This window comes from Motacilla alba, chromosome 7 (genome assembly GCF_015832195.1).
Source record: "Motacilla alba alba isolate MOTALB_02 chromosome 7, Motacilla_alba_V1.0_pri, whole genome shotgun sequence".
NCBI classification, from domain to species: Eukaryota; Metazoa; Chordata; class Aves; order Passeriformes; family Motacillidae; genus Motacilla; species Motacilla alba.
This window is the reverse complement of record NC_052022.1, coordinates 30,523,220-30,546,121: the sequence shown is the minus strand read 5'-3', so window position 1 is coordinate 30,546,121 and position 22,902 is coordinate 30,523,220. Positions and strand designations below refer to the sequence as shown.

At 40.2% G+C, this 22,902-nt stretch overlaps 1 protein-coding gene across 3 annotated transcripts in view; it reads left to right on the top strand.

Moving 5' to 3' along the window:
- Positions 1-22,902, top strand: part of MFSD6 (major facilitator superfamily domain containing 6) — a 29,676-nt gene that overhangs the window by 4,502 nt on the left and 2,272 nt on the right. For 2 of the 3 annotated variants that reach the window (XM_038142401.1, XM_038142400.1), the window contains exons 2-6: positions 5,385-6,957; positions 11,986-12,083; positions 17,687-17,848; positions 18,419-18,517; positions 20,287-20,567. In XM_038142401.1, coding sequence (XP_037998329.1) covers positions 5,438-6,957; positions 11,986-12,083; positions 17,687-17,848; positions 18,419-18,517; positions 20,287-20,567 — 2,160 coding nt within the window. In that variant the 5' untranslated portion in view covers positions 5,385-5,437. Of the gene's footprint in view, positions 1-5,384; positions 6,958-11,985; positions 12,084-17,686; positions 17,849-18,418; positions 18,518-20,286; positions 20,568-22,717; positions 22,737-22,902 lie in introns of all 3 variants that reach the window. The other variant, XM_038142403.1, reaches the window with a different exon arrangement.

The window sequence follows — 22,902 nt, the reverse complement described above, 5'->3', positions numbered from 1 at the left end:
GCTGTGTGATGGATGCACTCATGGCAGTTTGACCAGCTGGGGATGAGTGAGGTGAGCCTTCCTATAGTTTTCAAGTCTCCTTCTCTAGCAGACCTGTTCTTGATCAAACAATACTTAGTGACTTTAAAAAAGTGTTTTGAAGAAATGTGTTTTCTATTAACAGATTTTAAAATGTTTGTATGAAAACTTCCTGTGAAGTTTAATGTATTTGCCACAAAGTGAGTTTTCTAGTCAGTGAAAGGCTGGAAGGGGTCAACTAAAATGTGATGCCATTCTGGCTGGCTTTGATTTATCTGCACAATGCAAACAGCAAGCTGGCCTGCTCTGTTCCTCCAGCTGCATGTTGTTTGAGAGATTAATTGATCATTCCTGTTCTGAGTATGTTTTCTGAGGCTGTATAAATATAAATCTTCTACAGTGAGTCATTTTGTTAGGTATTTAATGGGTTAAGCCTCTCTTGATCATTTGCACTGTCTTCTCGTGAACTGTCACAGGGTTTTTTGGTGGTTTGTCTTTTACCATTCACATACATTCAAACCCAGATTTTGAGTCTCTGCTTAATTATATTTTAATTTTCAAAGCTTAGTGAATGGAATATTTATGCTCAATTAAACTTTATTTTAGAACAACAGTACACTTTCACCTCAAATCTAGCTTTCTGTTGGTCTGCAAATGAAGTTTCAATGCCTGGTTCTGTAAGTACCATGGTATTTTCCCTGAGCGGTTTAGGGATTTGCTACCCCAGGCTGATCTCTTGATTGACTTTTCTCTTTTTTTTTTTTTTTTTTTAAATTTGAGATATAGTTCAAAGCAAGGGGTTTTTTTGTCCAAAGTTTTGGGAAGAGTGACTCCAAGGATAGAGCTAAGTTTTTAGTATACTGTAATATTATTTTTCTTTGTTTCTTTTGGTTTGTTTTTATTCTTGTAATGTCAGGTTGTCTTGAGTAGATTAGCTTTTTATCCTTTCTGATCTTGAAATCCTGTTAATTATTAGGAGAGACAGACTAAATGAGGATCGATTTAAGAAATAAAAGCAAGAATGCCAAGAAGATACTTAACTAAATGTAGAATACCCTCTTTCTACCTACCTGCCAAAGAGGCTCATTACAGTTTTTAAATGACCACTGCACTGTCATCACTGAATTTCTTGGAACAAATGGTTCTTCCTCCATTCCCAGGATAGCTGCTCAAAGGTGTAAGTCTGCAGGGAAGTTGTATCTGTTTGCAGGAGATAACTGCATAAAAAACATGTTCTAGATGTAAGGGCTTGAAAGTGGATTTTGACTTGCTGGAGGAATAGGTATTAATGCAGGTGGCAGCAATCTGCATCAGGAAAAAATAATAGTCTCTACGTTGAGAAAAAAATAATAGTCTCTACTTACATAAAAAAAAATCTTATCTGTGCAAATCTTGAAGGGAGAAGAGCATTGTGGTTAACAAGTGCATTCTTTATATCTGAGGAGAAGCACATGCACTTGTGCATAAAGAGGTTCAGAGAAGGCGTGATCTCACGGAATAATCCCTGGTCTGAGAGAGCTGCATCTGCCGCGCTTGCCGTGCAGCTGCGAGCCAGGGATGCGCGCTCCCAGCCCGGCACGGTGGGATCACGGCTGGGGGGAAATCGGCACTTCAGGGCTCACTGAGCTCTCTTCCCATTGTAGCCTTGTAGGGCTGATGGGATGGTGAGGAAACAAGGGCTTGGTTCCCAGTTCTGAGTTCTGTAGCGGTTTGGAAATGTAAGCCTCTGTCAGGATGAAAGCTCGTTTGTTAGTTGGAGGACCAAAGTGCTGTCTTGTGACACACATGTGCTGCTGTGCTGTGCCCTTGCTGTGCCTCTTCCCTTGCCCTTTGCAGGGCTTTCTCAGGATTCTTGGAGGGGTTCTTTACAATTTACATCTTAGGGCTTTCTTGTGTGTTTCTGAACCCTAAGTTTGGGGGTAGCACCTCCAAACCATTATTCCTGTTTTCAGAGTGATGGTACCACTCGGCAGCCTCTCTGATCTCATTTGTCCTGGCAGAGCTGATTACATTCAGCAGGCCTCTACCAGAATGTTGTGTTCTCTTCAACTTCAAATAAGTTAAAATTTATATTCACTCTGAAGTCCATCTGTTGACTGTCTTAACCTTTCTTCCTTACTTCTGTTCTCTGTTGTTCATTCTCAGTTGTGCTTGTCTTCTGTCCTCCTATTGTCTTCTGCATTAGAAAAGTATTTGCAAAGTAAAGATACAGTATTTGAAGGCAATGGTTAAAATAACCAATAGATAATTAGTCTCTTATCACTGAGAAGTATATTGGTTTTTCCATCTGTCTAGTTTGCTGCACATTCAATCCCTGACTGGCACGGGGGTTTTGTCATAGAAGGAAATCCGCATTGGTTCAGGGGTTTTGTAGATTTTTTTTCAGTAACAATACTCTGTTCATTTTCTTGTTTTCAGTCATTTATTTTTAGAATTTAAAACATTGCTTAATATGACTTTCAAAAACCTGACTCCTAAACAAACTAGTGATCAAAACAATAAAGAATGCCATATGGCTCCTACCACTCTTGATGCTTTATATTTCTGAAGAGTATATTCTGTATTATTAATAACATTCAATGAAGCTCTTAGTGTGGGAAAATATTTACTGAAATTATTATGAAATACACTTTTCATAGCATTCTAACCCAGGATGTTCTAGTCAGAATAGCAGGAGTGGATCTTTTGGATTATGGAAATGCAATGCATTAGAAGATGGATGCTGAGGCTGATACAAATTGTGGAGGGGGGAAGAATATGCAGCAACTGAAGAGTTTATAGATTAACAGTATCATAATTTGTTATGTACTCACTATTTATACAACATATGGAATTGAAATTTCACTTCAAGAGAAAAGGGAAACAAAATTAATAGTAATTGCTCTAAAAGCCCTCAGTCTTATTTATATGAAACCAGATGGTTCAGAGCTCATATGAAGGAATAAACTTGTTTAAATGATGATGATTTCAAGCCTCACAATACTTACAAAGAAGTTGTCCTGAAATATCCACATGGTTAAGATGTGAGTTCTATCTTGTCATGTCTGGGGAACAGGAAATCTATTCTTCAGAAGTAAATGCTGTAAAGCTCTGATGCAGCAAGCAAGCAAGCTGCTGTAAACAGATGAGCATATACTGAAAGCTCTGTTACATCCCCTTGACATAAGTGGGGCCCTGCACAAGATCTGGAGTCTTTGTTGTCAAAGGAAGAGAAGGCATAAAGAAAATACAAGTACAGATGATGACTGATCTAATTTAGAAGGGCTTGTTTTATGCATATAGAAATGAGCAAAAACCCCCACAGTTCTTCCACCTGTCAGGTGAATGTGGTTGGCTGAACCAAAAATTGCAGGAGCTCACTAGACAGCTGCTGGGTTTTGGTTCATGTGGCTTTTGATGGTAACAGGTAAGAGCAAGAAAATGTGCTTTCACATTTGACTGTTTTAACAACTTAATTAGGACTGTCTAATCTTTTGACAGTTGAAATACTTTTATTGAAATTTAATCGGATTGTCTCTGAAGAAACTGGAGGAAAAAACTTGAATCTCTGTGTATATGCTGGCATGGTTTTAATTTACTTCTGACCTTGAATACATGAATATTTAAGGTTCCAAGATTTGTATGTAGCCTTTTCTCCCTAAGTGAAACCAGAGATCCTCGTAGATAGTATCCCATAGAAATGACATTTAAAAGTGAAAAACATAGGCAAACCTTATGAGTGTTTGGGATTTTAATGATGGTATTTTTAGCCATGTCTTTCACTGAACTATGTAAGGTTTAGATTATTCTGATGAACTGTTGTGTTTAGAAATATCCATGGCTTGTTAGCTGTTACATATATGTTGAATCAATAGGGAGCAATTAATTTAACATACTAGTGAATGTTAGTCTCTTCTCTCTTATTAGCCTTTCTCAGTATTAAATAATCCATTCCAAGTCCATTGTCGGTATTAAATAATGATGAATTATAATTAATTTAAAGGCACTGAATATACTGTTGCATGACTAATTCTAAGTGGATGATATTGTGCTTTCAGATGAGTAATGAAAGACTTATTTCATTGTCCTCTTCTACTTGAAATAAAGTACAGAACTGCAAAAAAATACTTATCATAAAATGATACTATATCCTGAGTTGGAGGGAACTCGGTAGGATCATCCCATCCAACTTCAAATTTCTTGAGCAGGTCAAGATCTCAAGATCATAAATGGAGTGCTCTTCAAGAAATTACAGGTTCTTCTGGCTCTCCTTTCAAATACCGGTCCTTGAAAAAGTTCCTCTGTGATAGTAATACTAATCCAAACAGCAAAGGATTACAAACCCAAAATATATAAAATGTTTAACTTTCTCACAGTGAACATGAGCTAATATTACTAGGTTAAATTTAAAGGTACTAATAGAGCAAAACCAGTTTTTTAATAATGATTTGGAGCTGATAGCCTGCTGGCAGAGCTGGTTTTTGTTCTTTGAAAAGGAAGTTTTTCTTAGCTAGGCTAGTTTACTGGAATGGGTTGTTTTTAAATGTGAAAGCTGACTGGTCACTCAGTCTAAAGAGTGTTTATTTTTTAGTGTTGCTTATCAATTTTGCAGGCACTTCTGCAGAAGGTAAGTGCAGGCAGCTCCTGTGCTGTTACCTTCCAGTCCACCTCTTTTCCATTTCAGAATTTGACTTGAAGATACCTTTATAGGGCCTGTGTCTGTTTCTTTGCTCCCAGGTCTTTGATGTCTTTGAGATTGTTACCCTAATTTTGATCTTAAAGCCCCATCCTAATTCCCATCTCTTCCCATTCAGTGTAGAAGCTCAAGCCTCCCACCAATTTCTGCTGTAGTTGTGGAGTGCTTAGAAAAGTGTGTTTCAAGAGGAGACTGATGAGCCTTTTGAAGGCCATCATGAGGCATTGGATAGTGTTTTGATGATCAAAATAACCTGGATGTATGTGGCTGCATTGCTTAATTACAAAATCATGACTACCCTTTGGCATAGGAAAGAATACTGGAAATAAAGCAGTTAGCCTTGGGGAAGAAAAAACAACTTGAAAGAAGAGACTTGCAAATGCTAGCACTTAATTGCCACAGTAACTCTGAATATCTAAGTTATTCTCTCTCCTAAACATGAATGATATTTCATTGCACAATATAAAAGCTGATGTTGGGAGAATTTCACAGAATTGGTCATAAACCACATTTTTATTGATGCTACCATGTACCACTAATTTAGACAAATGGCCTTCCCCACCCTGAATACTGCATTTATTGCTCAGGAATATTACATACAAGAAAGAAGCTGTCTTTGTCCTTGATGTCTGGCATTGCAGGTCTGCTCCCCTGTGGTACCTTAACCACCCTGTGTTTTATTTGTTCACAGGGTAGCCCTAGTTCCTTGAGAGTCCACCAGATCCTGGATGCTTGTGGTAAACCATGGCAGCTGATGATAAGGTGGCCATTCTAACCGACGACGAGGAAGAACAGAAGAGAAAGTATGTGCTTGCTGATCCTTTCAATGGCGTTTCCAAGGATCAAGACTTGCCACCCAATAATGAATCCCCTTCAACGGAGACAACCACTGCCCCAGATGAAGAGCTGGATTGGTTAGAAAAGCACTGTGTCAAAATAAACAACGATCTTCTGATCTCAAAGGTCTTTTATTTTTTCTTCTATTCTGCATATGGCTCTCTCTACCCCTTGCTGCCCGTGTACTACAAGCAGCTGGGTATGACACCCAGCCAGAGTGGACTTCTGGTGGGCATCAGGTACTTTATTGAGTTTTGCAGTGCTCCCTTCTGGGGAGTGGTGGCAGATCGCTTCAAGAAAGGCAAAATTGTCCTCCTGTTTTCGCTTTTATGCTGGGTTTTGTTCAACCTGGGCATTGGATTTGTGAGACCAGCCACCTTAAGATGTGTACCAAAGGGCCTTCCCCCTGCACATCCCACCAACGCAAGCAGCCTTTTAACAACAATTCCGCAAAACACCTCGATGTCTTCTCCACTGACCACAGTGAGTGCTGCATCCCCGAAAGTTCGTGGGAGGAGAGACCTGGTCACTTCCAGTTCAGTCACTTTGGAAACAACATTCCTGGTACCTACACAGAGCAATGGTGAGGATTTTACCTTGGAAAACAGTACCCATTTGATTTTGGAAAGCACCACCACTAGCCCAGCCTCCCTAGGGAACACGACTCTGAGCAGCACCCCAGCTTCCATCAGCACAAAGCCGATGCCTTCTGACCAAGCTGTGCTCGTTTATGATCAACAAGAAGTGGAGGCCATCTTTCTACTCATTCTGCTGGTTGTCATAATAGGAGAATTTTTCAGTGCTTCCTCTGTTACCATTGTGGACACCATAACTCTGCAGTACCTCGGCAAACACAGGGACCGCTATGGATTGCAGCGTATGTGGGGGTCTCTGGGCTGGGGGCTGGCCATGCTCTCTGTGGGAATTGGCATTGACTATACTCACACAGAAGTTGCCATTGAAGGTCAAGGATGTAAAGCTCCAGAGTACAAGAACTACAGGATCGTTTTCATTGTTTTTGGTGTCCTCATGACGATGGCTCTGATTGTGGCCACCCAGTTTCGATTTCATTACGCACACTTCAAGCAAGATGAAAATAAGAGAAAAGAGGTCGAGATCTCACAGGTGGACAGAAATGCCTCCAATGAATCTTCAGATAACACTCCTACCAGTATGAGCCAGTCACAGTCCTTCAGTTTTTGGGACCTAATTAAACTGCTGTGCAGTATCCAGTATGGCTCTGTGCTCTTTGTGGCCTGGTTCATGGGGTTTGGATATGGCTTTGTGTTCACCTTTCTGTACTGGCACTTGGAAGACCTGAATGGCACCACCACTCTCTTTGGAGTTTGTTCTGTGCTCAGTCACGTGTCTGAGCTGACTGCTTATTTCTTCAGCCACAAACTCATTGAATTGGTTGGTCACATCAGGTAAGATGGCAGCAATCATTAAAGAGCCATACAAAAAATGGTGACTCTCAGGCTCAGCCCTTGTGCTACAAAGTGAAACTCAAGCTAGTCTTTTTTTTTTTTAATTCCTGCTCATGTGGCTAACATGATGGATTTTTTTGTTATGTTAAGAGTTGAAAATGCTCTGAAATGCTTGCTTTGCTTTTGAGTTGCATGTTAGTGTGTGCTTTCTGCCTGGCACCATAACCTTTTGCAGATGGTTCCAGAAGATATCCTTGTTCCCTGATGCATCACTCTGAGATCTTTACAAATTGCCACCCACTCAAGGGTTGTCTGTTTTGACACACAAATGCCATTAGTTTTTCAGTTCTTTTCCTGCGAGTAGCAGCATTCTGCAGACCTCCTGCTTTAGCCTAGTTCCCCTTGCAGGGCAGTTCATTGCCCCCATGGTAGCCTGGAAAGGTGTCAGCTGTGGGCTGAGAGGGGAGAAGCTGAGCTGAGGAAAGGAGGTGAGCACCTCCTGTGTACATGGCCTCGTAATCAGACTCTGGGTGTTGGCAGAATGAGGTTGCAGCCTGGCAGTGTCACTTACTAGTACAGGGCTTGCTCTCCTCCTTCAGTTGCCGCAGTGGGTGTCAGCTATGAAGTGAGATGGCTGCAGGGCTTGTCCTGTTGTTTTTGCCTTGTGTAAGTGAAAGCGACTGCTTCCAGCGTATTAGTGAACATTGGTTTCCAGTAAATGCACTAAATTGCCTTAATAGCCACATATTCTAAATCCCTCTACTACTCTTTAAAAAAAGGACAGGGGAGGAAAGATGAGGAAAACCTGAGTTAATGAAGCTGCAAAGGTGGTTTTTTTATATTTACTCAGGTATTCTGTGCATCTAAGTTCAGAGCTGTGTGTTGTTAGCATCAAACCCTTTCCAAATACCCAGTTTATAATCATGCAGTCATTGAGATGTAAGTATTTTTAAGCTGTTTGCACTGGGGTTTTTTGTGTATGCTGTTCTAAGGTTTTGCTCTTTGTTTTGCTTTTATTGGGATGAATGTTTTTATTCATTTGACCTCTACTAAAAATGTTTGAGATGCTTAGCACAATAATTTGAGAGATTACTTAAAAGATGGAGTTCTTTCTTACTTGAAACTGAGGAGGATCTCTTTACTTAGAGTCAGTCTTAATGTCTGAATTTGACAATAATTAGTAAGAGAAAATGACACCTTGCATGCAAAGCCTGGAGGAAGGATATGATGATGGAGGAGTGGTGAGAACAGATCACAGTCTTCGTGGCTAAAGATAGCTTGGGTATGCTCTTTCAATGTGTATTATAGTACAAAATTCAGGCTTAGACTTCAACTAAAGAATGAAAACCAAAGGAGTGGTAGGATTGTGAATAAGATTAAATGGAGGGGATGGGAGCATTGGCCAGTGAAAAGAAGGATGATAGAGGGGATTAGCTCCTGTTTTGTTGTTTTTTTTTTTTTGGGCACTGCTAAACCTGTGAAGCCAAGATTGGATCAAGATTGAATTGTTTAAACACTAGTCCCTGTTTGCTATGAAACAACATTCTACATACCTCCACCTGGGAAATGCACATTAGTCATATTGTAGTGTTATCTAATGCTTGTGTTTAGTCATCACAGCTTGAGATGACTCCTCCTGGTTGCCTGCCACCTTGTACTCTCTGAACTTTGTGTGTTTGAGAGGAAGCAAGCTTTTTTTTTTCTTCCCCAAAGAAATACGGATAGGACTTCATAGCTCATCTTCTTTTACAGTTTTGTATATGTGTTGTCTGCTGCCTTCTAGTGCAGATAATAATTTTCCTATTAGGAATAAAATTCCAATAGCCTCCAACTCCATATCGTTAGTCAGAAGCATTTGGTGTTGATATTTTATCTATTTTTTAATAGCTCAAAATTCCTTTCCTCTGGGTTGTTGGACTTCTAGATTTAGGCATTCTTTCTGCAGTATTTGAATATTATCATTCAATTTTTCTTTCTGTGCTGAGTGTTTGAAGACAGGCATGAGTACCAGAATTGCATTCATTGTCACAGTAGCAGGAAAAAATGCTATTGAATGTCCTTTGTAGAACTGCAAGGAAATAGGCTTTACACCTTATCAGACAGAAGCTCAGTTTCCCTTTTCAAGTCTTAAAAATCTTTTTGTTTCTACCATTGTATTTGATGGCACATAAAACCCTTACAACGGTTTGAAACCTCTTAAGTTTTCAGTTTTTTAAACTAATGTGCAAATTATTGTCCAAGCGTTCTACGCATGGCCGTATTAAATACCTGCTGATTAAAATCCCCAATTTCTGACTTCATTAGCTCTACTATTCATACACTTGTGCAGTGCATGTGTGCTTCTAGTGTTTCTTTGAGAGGATATTAGGAAGAAGTTCTTTACTGTGAGGGGGTTGAGGCCCTGGCACAGGTTGCCCAGAGAAGCTGTGGATGCCCCATCCCTGGAAGTGTCCACGACCAGGCAGGATGGGGCTTTGATCAACCTGGCCTAATGAATGATGACCCTGCCTGTGGCAGAGAGGTTGGAACTAGATGATCTTTAGGGTCTCTTCCAACCCAAACCATCCTATGATACTATGAGCAAAAAAATGTACAAAACTGGTTATGAAATATTTAGACCCCACCTGGTGTAGAAGCACTCAAAACTGCTAGTCACTTAAGAAGGTGATGTCAAGCTCTGAAAATAACTTCCTACTTGAGGTTAAGCTAGAATGTGTTTGTCTGACCACAGTTCCAGCATGTGAGCTTTTATGGGAAGCAGAGACTGGTAGTCATGGCTGTAAACAGCTCAGACTCCTTGTCACAAATATAGATTCAGTGCTTTAAATGTTTAACCTGTGAAGTGAGTATGGTGTCTGTGTGGGTGCTGCATATAGGGTTCATAAGGAACATCTGTTTACACTTTCCATTTAGGTCTGATAAGGAGCCTAAGTGATCATTATAAATGCATTTTTGAAAAGACTCTGTAAATATACAAAAGTTTTAGTGTGACGTCCCACTCCAAAACCATATTTATAGAAATCTTCATAAACTGTAATTTACCTAAAATTCTGTACATATATTCTGTCAAATTAAGAGGTAGAACCTGACTAAATTGCTGCTCTTAAACTCCGAATCCAAATCTTTCTGCAAATGTAACATGTTGGAAAAACACAGGTTGGTGAGTGTTAGGGATGATGGAAGAGCTCTGAAGCAGCAGGTCACATCTCTGGTCCGGCTTGCTAGAGAACAGCTGAGATAGGAGGACAGTTCCTGGTGAACAGACAGAGTTTTTGCTAGACAAAAGTGAAATCAAGCTGTCTAGAACTCATCCTAAACAGAGAGGTGCATCTGTACTGCTGCTGAGGAAAAACAGATGTATAGGGTGAGGCCATTCCTTTGTATTCCTCAGAGTATGCATCACCCTGGGCCTTTCTAGTAGGGGGGTGAAGACAGGAGCTGCAGACCTTGGGAGTTTGGTTACCTTTGGAGGCAGATGTGTCCTAATACATTTCAGAAATGTGGTTGTACATAAGAGCTGCATTAAGTTGTGGCTATGAAAGGAACCAAGTTATTTGTTTGGAACAGAAGGCATTAATTAAAGGATGAGATGAAATTTATGATTCACAGCACACAAAGAACAAGTTTCTTTTCTTTATTGTATAACAGTGAACTTTTTCATGGCTTCCCATGTTTTCTTCCTTGAATGCTTGGGCTTTTGTTGCCTAAAGGCAGCTTAAACCAGCTATTCATGGACCTCACATGTATCTGGAAGCAACACAGCTTGGTTTGATCTATGACTGAGGGGGATGACTTCCTGCCAGCTTGCCCTACTTGTTGAAAGTAAATTCATGTTGTTGTGAAATGCAGGGGCCTTTCTTGATATCACTGACATGATGAAAACTCTGGTACTGGATTTTTCACTGTCAACATGTGTATTTGGAGACCTCAGATGTTGACAAGATGCTGTGTTTTTGTGATGGTGTCTCACTCTAGATTTTCCAGTGGCTCTGTACCATTTAATTAATTCTCAGGGTGCATTTGTAGAAAAACTAACTGCAAAAGCAGCACAAAGAATAAAGAGCCCTTTCACAAGGTCAGTGCTTCACCTTAATTATCAATTGCATTTATTTCACTTACGCCAAACCAGGGTTCAGACAACAAGCCCTATTGGGACAACAAATTATCCTCGTCCCTGAAAGAAATCTTTAAAGGTTGCAATAACACCCTTTTTCAAGCTGTAAACATGTTTTCAATTAAGTCTTTGTTTCCCAAGATCCATCTAAAAATAAGAGGAAGATAGCTGGATGAATGAGCACCCCAGAGGGAAACAATGCTAAATCTAAAAACTGGAAGGGAAGAGTCATCAGGTTAAATGTGCAATGGGAAATGCACTTCACAAATAGTCTTTGTATTTCATTGTTTAAAAGCTGTTGTAAGATTTTTTGGGTTTTTTGGTTTTTTTCCTCTAAATTCTGAGATGCAGCATCTGCTGCTTTTCAACAGGATGGCTAAGTTTTATCCTGAGGCATGTTGTTATAAACCATATTGCTTCTGTGGGATGTGTTTTAGAGTAGTTCTGAGCAGTTTGCAGATACTGGGACTATAAACTTGTATTAATTGGGTTAAAATTAATTCCTTTAATACAAACCTGCTCTAGGCTTTCATTGAAATGGCAGAATGAATCTCTGGATGATTAGAAAAGCAGGTTGTTTGGAAAGGATGTTCAATGCACTCAGAAATTCTCTCTCTGAAACACAATCCCATTTAGAGTGTGGCATGGAACTACAGAGCTCAATTAAAAGCTCAGTGGGTTTGCTGTCTCTTTGATTTATTTTTTTTCTACTAGGATTTTGAGTGTGTTGAATGGGCAGGAAGAGAGTTTATGTTTGGCTGTAGGACTTAAAAGATATATTTTGTGTTGACCAAATGCTTTAGACTGGCAAACTGTATGCATGCAATAACTTCTAAATCAGTAAGCTGTATTATAACATACCAGAAAGGGAAAGTGCAGGCTATCCTGACTTCTCCTTTCTCTCTTTCCTTTAGAGTGCTTTATATTGGCCTTGCCTGTAACACAGCACGGTACATCTACATCTCGTACCTGGAAAATGCCTGGACTGTTCTTCCGATGGAAGTGCTTCAAGGTAAGACTTTCCAGCACAAGATCAGGTGCTTCCATTTAGCTTGTTTTCAACTGAACTATGATTAAGTAAAAAAATCTGGTATTTCTCTATTGTTTTGACCACAAATACCCCAGAAGATGCAGGTTCATAAAACACATAAACCATTACTGTTTATCCTGGGAAATATTTGACGTCAAAAGGGTGGGTGTGCATTTGATTGTGCACAGTTCTCTGTTTATTCAAACAGAACTGTGTGAGACCAGCACACCCTTTAAATAAACAAAGAGACAGAAGCAGGAGCTACGAGGGTACACACCTACTGCAAATCCTGTTTGGTGATAAATGTGAACTTCATTCAGTGCCAGAGGTTGCAGTCCTTGAAAGGATGCCGCAAAAAACCTCCAAACATAGTCTGGGTCATTCTGTCTCTGTTAAATATTTCACTTTTTCCGTTCCATTCATACTTTTAGATTATAGAATTTTTGTTTTAATAGCTAGAGCAGAAGTTCTCTCAATAGCTTTCTCAATGCAAAGAGAACTTCTTTAAGAGACATGCCCCTTCACAAACTTATTTACAAGGACGGAGGTGTGGTCTATTGACAAGTAACTTGAGTCCTGTTTTCAAATCCTGTTGTAGAAGTCTGTAAGAACTTCATTGCAATGTTAACATATATGTTGTTCTAGCTTAGTTTTTATGACCTTTATTGTATCTTTTTTGTGACCTTTTTTTGTGGTGGGTACGACTTCTCAAAACCCTGAAAAAGTGGAACTGTTTTACTTTCTATTTCTTCAACATTTGAAGAGTACCATTTTTTACCATCTTTTTAAAGCCAGTATTTTGGTTTTATACAATAATATTTAGAATTTTTTCCTCAGATTATACTTGGAAGTTTTATTCTTCTGTGTGCAGCATAACTTGAATTTAAATTAACTTTTTCTACTATACTTAACAGAAGTCTTTGTAAGGTAGACTTTGAGTTACAAAATGCCATTAGAGAGCACTGTGTGGATCTCTGCATACACACAGAGAGATCTTTGTGTCTTGGCTCCTTAACATTCTGAGCTAACAAAACCAGTTTTATCATATTTTAATTGTCACAACAGCAAGCTTCTGAATTTCGTTATTAAAAAAGCCCCCAAACCACAACTATTGAATTGATGCTTCATTGTTCATAGCAAGTGTTAAAATAGGAACATGTTTGAAAGAACCTGAAGAATCAGTATGTGTTACATTCCCACCTGCTTAAACATCTAGGGAAAACAAATGATGAATACAAAGCTTTGGATGTTGCCTTTTAGGTAATCCTGTTTTGAAGATATCCCCTATCAAAATATAGGAAAAAAACCCTTGTGGTTTCACCAATACAGCCATAAGCTTGTGCCTGGAAGCATCCTATAAGTCATGGCTGAAAAAGAAGCTTCTTGTGCTTTGAATGTGGTTTTTATTCTGCTGAAATTTCAATATGAATTGCACAATATGTAGATTTGCCTTTACACAGAGCAAGAGTACACAGTACACAAATCTTGAGTAATTGAGATTTGAAGAAAAAACTAAGGACCTTCAAAATAATACTTTGTCATAAATGTATCTGCCAAATGTTACCATATTTGGCCACTGCTGAATCATGGGCTCCTTGCTTAATCTGGCTATTTGCAGTTATTTATAGTCAGCAAATGAGAGAGCTAAACCCAAACCAAACCCACGCACAGCTCCCCCACCCAGCCCCCAGGTCTCTGTGTTCTGTGTGCCCTTTTCAGCCTGCATCAAACATCATTTGTTGGTCCCTGATGTCCATGGGTGCCCCGTGTGTGTGTCTAACCACTGCCACTGCATTTGTGGGATTCCAGTCATCTCATTCAGTGTTGCCAAATGGGGGATCAAGGTTATCTTTTCAGATGTACTGCTGACTTCCCCCCTCTTTTATTCATTCCCTTCCTGCTCTTACCAGTTTTCATCTTTCCTAGAGTTGTTTTTTTCCTGCAGCAGTTCCAAGTCCTGTTTCTTTGGGCTCTGCTTTCTCTTCTACATAACCCCTGTATTGTCAGTGGCAGTAAGAAGTGATACCTTAATGAAATTTGGTGAGGTGGAAGCTCTTCTTTTAAGTGAGCTTGTTGACAAAGGGAAGCAAGAGTTGTAGCTGTTTTCTCTATGTAAGGATTAGAAGTATTGAAAACCACAAAAGAGTAGATTGTGTACAACATGTGGGCACCATGTGGGCCATCAGGTTGACAGGTCTTTGAAACCCCTCGGTGAAGTCCTTGCTCTAATTGTGCAGAACTTTTTCCAGGAAGCTCTCACATTCTGTGTAAACTCCAGTTCCATCAGTTTGAGGGGTTTTAAGGCTAACAGAAGTTTTAGTTGACTTCTGTAAAAAATTTCTTTTTCTATTTAATATGTTTCTGCGATACAAGCAGGATTATCCCCATGTGCTGTTGCTGAAGGGCATGGAGACCTTTCTGGAAGATGACTCTGCAGACTGCATCTATTGATTGTAATAAGAACCATGCTGTGTTCCAGCTGCTGTTTGTAGATGGGGTGAGGACAGCTCTTATTGCATTGCACTCTCAAAGGAGTAAATGAGGAAATTTAAAGAACTCCTCAATCCAAAGTTTTCAACCACTGTGCTGTATTGACTTGCACAGGTGATGTACGAAAGTAAGAGCTAAGGCTGAATCTGTAATAACTGAAGATTTCAAGACATCCTTGTAAAGCATTTATATCTATATATATTGCACACAAGCAATCTTGTTCATTTGGCACTTAGCAGATAAAGTTTTGCTATGCTAGTTAGCTGCAATTTATTGTTCCAGGGCACTGGTCCAGGTTCTCTGATAACAGCTATCCTAGCTCACCAATTTGCATGACAGGAATTTTTTCTAAATTACAAAACAATCTTGTTAACCTGAAAATGAGCTGTTTTCACTTGGCAGTTAGTCAGCAAACTCCAAAACAAGTACTATTCTAAGAAGTGACTCCTACTGATGTTCCAGCAACAGTTTTGTCTAGAGAGCAAAGAGTTTGGCCTTTGGCTGACAATAATTATGATACATATTTCTCTTGAAATAAATTTGGATCCCCAAACCTTCAGCTCACGGTTTACGTATGAATTATCCTAAATTCACTAAAATTACAAGCATCACTCTAGGGCTGCTGCACTTGTTGGAACTGTTGTGCAGATGATGAAATGGTGGTTAGTGGTTTTAGCAAATAATGTCACAATATATACAGTGAGCAACTTCTTTTAAAAAGAATTGTGGTTAGCAGTAACAATAATCCAGACCAGACTTCTTATGTAAGTTGTGGTAAAAACTGTTTCAAATAGTTACTGTTGTATAAATAATTATAATAAAAATCACATCAATAATGGATGCATACTAAAATAAAAAGGCTATGCCTTTAAAGGCAAGTGTAGTGAGCTGATTTAAAGGTATGGATTTGTTTTCAGAGAAACTGAGAACATTGTGTTCTAGTGGGACCTTCCCTGCTAAAGATGAAAACATCCAAGAACCTGTCGGTTAAGTTTTGTGGCTTTTTGTGTTCAAGCAAATTCAGTTCAAATAATTTCTGACGTGTTTTTTATTTACCTGGCTTTAAGAATTGACTTGCTCCTAACAGCCAGTAAAACTGCATGTTTTATGTTAATTGATGTATTTTCTAAACCAAAACCATTGTACCTATTTTAAAATTAGCTCTGCTTTGTTATTGGGACAGCTCTTGGTTGTTATTTGCAATGCATCCAGGGATCTGCATTAAAGAAAGTAGAGACTCAGTGAGTTTTAAAACTCTTAAGCTTTTTGCATAGAAAATCTGTGAGTTTTAAAGCCTTAAACTATAAATGGTAATACACACTCATTTTAATGCAAGCTTTTTGTTTTTCAATACAGTGATGTACTAATACCAAAACTTTGAGAGAGAGATACATATACAGGTATATGTGTAATACCCAAAGCTTGAGGAGTTTTGGGTTTAATCCTGAGTCAATTTGACCTGGACAGCCTGGTGGACATCTAACATGTGTGTACCTGCACTATATCCATTTCATATAGTGCTATTTCTCATTTTACCTAAGCAAAATCCACATTATTCTGTATGTTACAAAAATGGGTTTTCTTGCTCTTAGGAGTCTTCAGCCTAAATGCCTAAGTAATTATTGATTGTCCAACTGTTCATTACTAAGTCAAGTGTAGAGGACAGAAACATGTTGACTGAATCATCAGTTGTGCCAATATTTGTTTAAAACTGAGGCAGTAGAGCTTAGGAATTGGTAAACTGTGATGACTATTTTTAATACCTCTGAAATAAGGAAAAAAAAATTCCCACTCAATCTGAGGGGGTGGCAAAATAGTTCAGGCTTATTTAATGTGTGATGAACTACAAAACTGTTTTGTTTTTCTAACTTCTCAACAACCCTGGCTTTTCCTCTCCTGTTCTCCCCCACTCCACACAAGCCCCCAGGCAGGAGCTCCAAGGCAAGGGCTCCACCTGCAGCCAGCCTCCCGTGCTGAGGGTCATGTGCTGGCTGTCCCTTAGCTCTCCTGCAGGAGGAAAAAGCGTTCCCAACCCCAAATCTGCTGGGCGTGTGCTGGGTAGACACTTGCACGGTCTCTGCTGGGGGCTGGGGCTGTTACTGGGCTGTGGTTGGTGGCACTGAGGACTGGGGCTGCCATGGGGCCATGGTTGATGGCACTGAGGACTGGGGCTGTTATTGGGCCATGGTTGATGGCACTGAGGATTGGGGCTGTTACTGGGCCGTGGTTGATGGCACTGAGGATTGGGGCTGTCATGGGGCCGTGGTTGGTGGCACTGAGGACTGGGGCTGCCATGGGGCCATGGTTGATGGCACTGAGGAGGGGCTATTATTGGGCCGTGGTTGGTGGCACTGAGGACTAGGGCTGCAGGAGTGGGTGAAGCGGTGGCAGCGCCCACACAGGATGCAGACACAGGGCAGGATGCAGCTGCAGCAGGAGGGAGGCACAGTGACTCTGCCTCTCAACAGCAGCCATGGAAAGTGATGTCTTTGGCCTACCCTGAGGAGCTTGTGTTCTCATCTGGACCATTCCGTGCTAAATGCAGAGTGCTTTGATGCTGAGTTCAGCAGGGGTTTGCTGGGAGGAGCTGGGTTTTTGCGGGGAGTAAGAAGGGCAGGAGGGGATTAATTCTTGCCTCTGAAATGGCGTGGATATCTCTGATACTGTCTGGATTTTATGACCTTTGTGCTGCCTTCACTGTGGTGGTAAGGAGACTGCTGAGAGGCATCAATGCTTTAATTGCCTGCAGCTTGTCAAATTGGGACTGTATTCCAAAGGCCCTGGGTCACTATGAAGGCACAAGGAATCTGGCAGAGAGACTTGTCTCCCTTGGGACTGTGTCTTCAGAAGAGAAGTGAGATCGTCTTAGAGGGAGAAAGGACAACTCCTGCAGAGCCTGTCAAAAGCTCTGTGTCTCTGTGGCTTGGTTGCCAGTATCACATTACCAAAAGCTGGTTTGTACTTCACAGACATTTGTCACTGGAGGGTTTTTGTTGTTTTCCTCTCCGTGTGCTGCAGCTGGTGAGTGCAGTTGCTCAGATGTTGTGTTGGCACCCCGTGGCCCTGGTACTCCTGACGATGTGTGCTTTCTGCAGGTGTCACCCATGCAGCTATCTGGGCAGCCTGCATCTCGTACCTGAGCGCGGCTGTGCCTCCGGAGCTGAGGACGTCGGCACAGGGAATACTGCAAGGGCTGCACTTGGGGCTGGGCAGAGGATGCGGAGCCATGGTTGGAGGGGTTTTGGTCAATTACTTCGGTAAGGAAAAGTAATATTGAAAATTCTAATTTTATTTATTCTGGTTTTACTGAACTGTCGACTTTAAACTTATTTATGCTGTAGGTATTGTTGTATGTTAAAGAGGAGTGATACACTTTGTATGATCACAGGATCATAGAACTTATCAGGGCCCTCCCCAGCCTGAGATCTCCAGTCCAGGCCCCTGATCAAAGCAAGGTCAGCACTGCATTCAGACCAAATTGCTCATGGCTTTGTTCTGTCAGTGTTCTAGATTGATTCAATATGTTACACCTAGATATTTTCATTATTGTGTCGAATACCTAACCTCATCTGTAAGATGAATGAATCCTTTGTGAGAGAATAGGTTGATACTATGAAGCCTCTTGATGAACAAATGAGACTCTAATTACTTGCTTAAAAATCCTTTATAAAGCCTGTTGAAGAAGTGATGGGGGAGGAAAATGTAATGAAACAAGCTAATAAGAGTCTACACGGGCAATATATAGCCAAGAAGCACATAATGCTGACTCATTTTATTTTATTAAGTAAGTAGGTTCTCAATTTAGGAAAAAAAAAATCTCATTACAGGTCCTGCTGCCACATTCAGAGGAATAGGGATGGCTTGTTTAGTGATTCTGCTTCTGTTTGCACTGATCCAGTGGATGTTGGTTCCTGATGAAGAAGAAGGTAAATGTTTGTGTCACAGAGACACTACAGAATTAGAAGTAGTGAAAAAAAGATCTCTGTAGCTGCTCCTGTATGTTTAGTGTCTTAACTTGGATTTTGACAAAACAGTTCATTTTCAAGTGGGAAGTTTTTGTCCTGAGCAGTGAAGAAATTGAAGTGGTATGCTGCTGCTGCTGCAAGAAGGGCAGCATTGAGTTCTTGAGTGTCCATAGAAGGAAAGCATGATGTATTTTGCTGCCTGTATGTCCTCTCAGTTCTGAGAATCCTTAGGTTAGTCTTCACAGCTGTAGTGAGTCATTTCAGTTGCATCAATTCATTAAGGTCACCTCAATCCCACTTTGTGCTCTCATATTGTGCCAGTCAAAGCCACTGCTAGAAATTGTAAAGTTGGCTTCAGAGAACAAAAAATGTTATAGATTTTCTTTTTAAACCTGAGATATTTCCCCTCTGGGGGAACTTGAACTTTTTAATCTCTATCAGTATAAAGGCTAACCAGAAACTAAATACTTGGAGCAAAGTTAAGGGTTTACCATGAATATAATTCTTACAAAGACATAAAATTCTGGCCAACTGTGAAAAGTCATGAATTTTTGAGCTGCTTTTTACCCAAATACTTTCCAGTAGGAGCTTTGAGTATGAAATAAAAGTTAGTTTTCCTTAGCTGGAATATTAAATTAACTAGTTATCAAGCTGCCTATACTGAAGTGTTCAAATATGTATGTTGCTAGTATTTTCTTCACCTGTGTTCAAATGATAATGGCAAAAAATGGAAAGGTGAAAAGGCTGTTTGCTGCCTCACTTTCCCATCAGCATTCAGTTAATTACACATGAATCTACAAAAGGCCAGTTTGCTCATAGTGGCCTTCTTCTCCTTGTTTCTGTCTTTGGTTTTCATTTAATACACACTACCCATTTTAACAGTGTGTATGGTAATTTAAAGCATGACAGTAATTAGGCTGCTTTCAAGCAGACCAGCTGGATGAGTAAAACGAAGCATGTGGTCAAGTGTGTGCAGAATTAGTCTCTTCATTTCTTCACTCCTTGAGAACGTCCAGCCTTTGCTTAAAATATCCAGTACTATCTAGGAGTTTTGTAAACCAAATGTAATTTTATAGTTTTGAAAAAAAAAATCTTCTTAATCTGTAAAATATTTTCTTTGGAAAACATATTTTTTTCAAAGTTTACAGAATGTGTTTGTTACAGAGAGCACAAAGCTATTACTGAAAATATCCCCCAGTTAATAAAAATGTGTTTAATTATTTTTGTATGAATACTCTGGCTCTTAAAGATTGAAAGGCACATTGGGTTGGATCATGGCAGTCATTTTATGGATGACATTTCAAGATAGTTACAAAAACTATTACAGTTTATTGGAAGACCTGAGATGTAAAGGTCTCTTGGGAGGATTTCTTCCTTTACCTGAAACTCTTTGACAGATGCTTTGTGTCTTCCAGCGTGTCACCATCCTTAATTCTTGTCTCACTAACTGCAGAACTCCATAGGAGCTATTTGCTGGGAACAACTGGGGTTTTTCATGCTCCTCAGCCCCCGTGCAGTGGCACAGCAGCCGTGCTCATCAGGCAGCAGCCACGTTTCCCTAACCACACTGTGCTGTGTCTGGCTCCTGGTGGCTCGTGCCAGCGTTCTGCTTTCAGGGCAATGATATCCACAGTGTGAAAGCTAGGAACACTTCATGCTCATTGTCTGCTTCAGGGTTGTTCTTTTAAGCTTGTTGGCTTTGCCAGTGATGATTTTGTTTTAAACTTCAGAAAAGACAATGCTGGCGGAAAGGATTCCAGTGCCTTCCAGTCCTGTTCCCATAGCAACCATTGACCTTGTGCAACAGCAGTCGGAAGATATCATGCCTCGGACTGAGCCCAGACTCCCTCCAAAGAAAACTAAACACCAAGAAGAGCAAGAGGATGTGAACAAGCCTGCCTGGGGCATCAGTTCTTCTCCGTGGGTCACCTTAGCTTATGCTGTCTACCAGATAAAAGAGATGGTTAAACTATCCAAAACCAATCCCACTCCTGAGAATCAGCCTTTACAGGTAATCTTTTAATGTTCAGGAAGCTCTTATGTAATTTTAGCAGCTTTAAAACCTTTATAGCTTTGTAAATTCTGTTAGTACCTGTAGGTATTTTCTGTCAGCTTGTAGTAAAACTGGACTTGTGACACAGTAGTTGAAATACTGCATGAAATAGAACTGTTTTCTATGTATCATGTAGCAGGAATAACTTTGCAAATATGTCTTCGTGAAGATGGTAGGAGAAGAGACATAGAAAGGAGACTCTGTTTTACAGACTTGGATATATTTGTATTCCCTTTAAGTTTACATTTCTTTTCATATTAGTTGGAATCTGCAGGTTATATGTTTTGTAAAATTTACAAGGTGATAATTGAACATGAAGATGCACAGCTGCTTAACAGACTGTAAAATTAATTTTATTTAGTTTTGCTTCCTTAGATGATGCTGTCAGTCATGTACATGGCTGCTGTGTGCCAGACAGCTACTGATTGGATACAGAACCTTCTTTTCCAATGAAGTTAATCTCTTTTTTACCTAGAGTTACACCAGATAAGAGCCATCCTGGGACTTAAAATACCTGGTGGCTGGTGCTTACTGTGCACCATTACCCTTCTGATCAGTCTCCCCACAGAGCAGCTTGTAATAGCTGCTTCAGTGGTTAGATGGGCTTGGATCTTGAACTTGTAATGCTCTGGCCATGCCTTTCCAACTGGAGCTGGAGCACACTGCTAAGCCAAGTAGGGAGGTGCTGCCAGTCAGGGTTTGGAACAGCATGGTCAGTGTCAGCCCTGTGTTTACCTGTCTGAAGTTCAGAGTGGGTGAGGTTCCTTCTTGCACCCAGTAGGCGTAAACACAGAAATGCTTTTTCCACAAGTGCTGTCTTTAGAAATGGGTAATTTGGGATGCGAGTGTGAATCAGCAGAGCTGGGTGTAGGAATTTCACCTGGTCAGTGACCTCCTGCCTGTCTTACTTGACTTTATTCTTGGAAATGTGTTAGAGGTGGGCTTTAGGTTGGCTGGGGTTTTTGTTTGATTTTGACCTTTCCAGAGTCAAAGAATGTGAGCTGAAGATATCACAAGGTCTCTGACATCAAAGTAATGTGTCTAAACAAACCACTTAGTTTCTCATTGCAAATGTCCTCGGGGTCTTGGTTAGTGTAAGCTGCCCTCTGTTAAATCAGAGCAAAAAAATTACACAGAACTCAGGCAATGAACATGGCAAGAAAATAATGTTTTGCAAGAGTGTGGTGTCTGAGAGGGACTTGTCCAGCACTGCCAGACACAACCCAGCTGCTTCCCTGAGTGCTGCAAAGTGCCAGAAGGGCTTTTGTGCCTGTTCTCTGTGGCACATGTTCTCTTCACAATGCTTTTATTCCCGTAAAGCTACAGTGCTGATACAAAAGTACTTCTTGTTAATGTGCCAAAATTCAGTGCACCAAGAAAATGGTATCATTTTCTTCATCATGTGTATTCTCCAAAATTTCTCATCCCTCCTTCAGTGCTCGAAGAGGACAAACTTGCTTCAAAATATTTCAGGTTTTGTGCTCAGTCATTTATTTTAGGCTGATGATATTAAAATACTGAAAGTAGGAAAAAGCTGCCAAGCTCTCTTACTGAATTTGTTAAATAGCTTCCTTGAAATGAAAATAGATCATTTGGAAGGAGGGTGCACGGAGAATTAGTGACAAAAATGATTCCTTCTTATTTCATTAAGACTTTGGATCAGTTCTGCTTCTGCTTGCTCATAGTCCTTCAAACAAAGGGACACACTAGCCTTATTCTCTATGCTTCAGTGCAGAACAAATTATCATAGGCAGTGCAGCACCTTCTAATGAAATGTGTTAGTGTGGAGGTTTGCTGTTTCAGCCCTGGGAATGTAACTGGTGTTTAAGTGTGCTCTTATGTTCCCTGATAAGACTTGTTTGAGAAGACTGGATAGATTTGTACATCCATACAGCAAAAATTTTGCCAGTCAGAAAGTCTGAGCAGTATCTTGGGGAGGGCGGGATCAACTGAGAAAAGCTGTATTTAAGAAGCGTGAAAAAAAAAAAAGTTATAGACTTGCTTAGTCAAAAGAATTATCTTGTCTAAACACTTTGAAGTCCAGTTAATTGTTTTTTTTCCCCTTGAAACACAAGTTTGTTTTTTGCATGCTTCTTGGGAAAGTGCAGTTAGGAAAAGAGATGGAAGGTAAGCTGCTGTCTGCTTGCTATTAGTGTCATCTGGATTTAAATGTACTACTCTTGCTTTGCTGCTTTAAATTTGACTTGCTGTGTTGCGGGCATTCAAAGCAAGTGCCTTGTGACGTTCCAGCAGTGCCTGAATGCATCTGGGGGGTGCCAGTGGGGACAGTGTC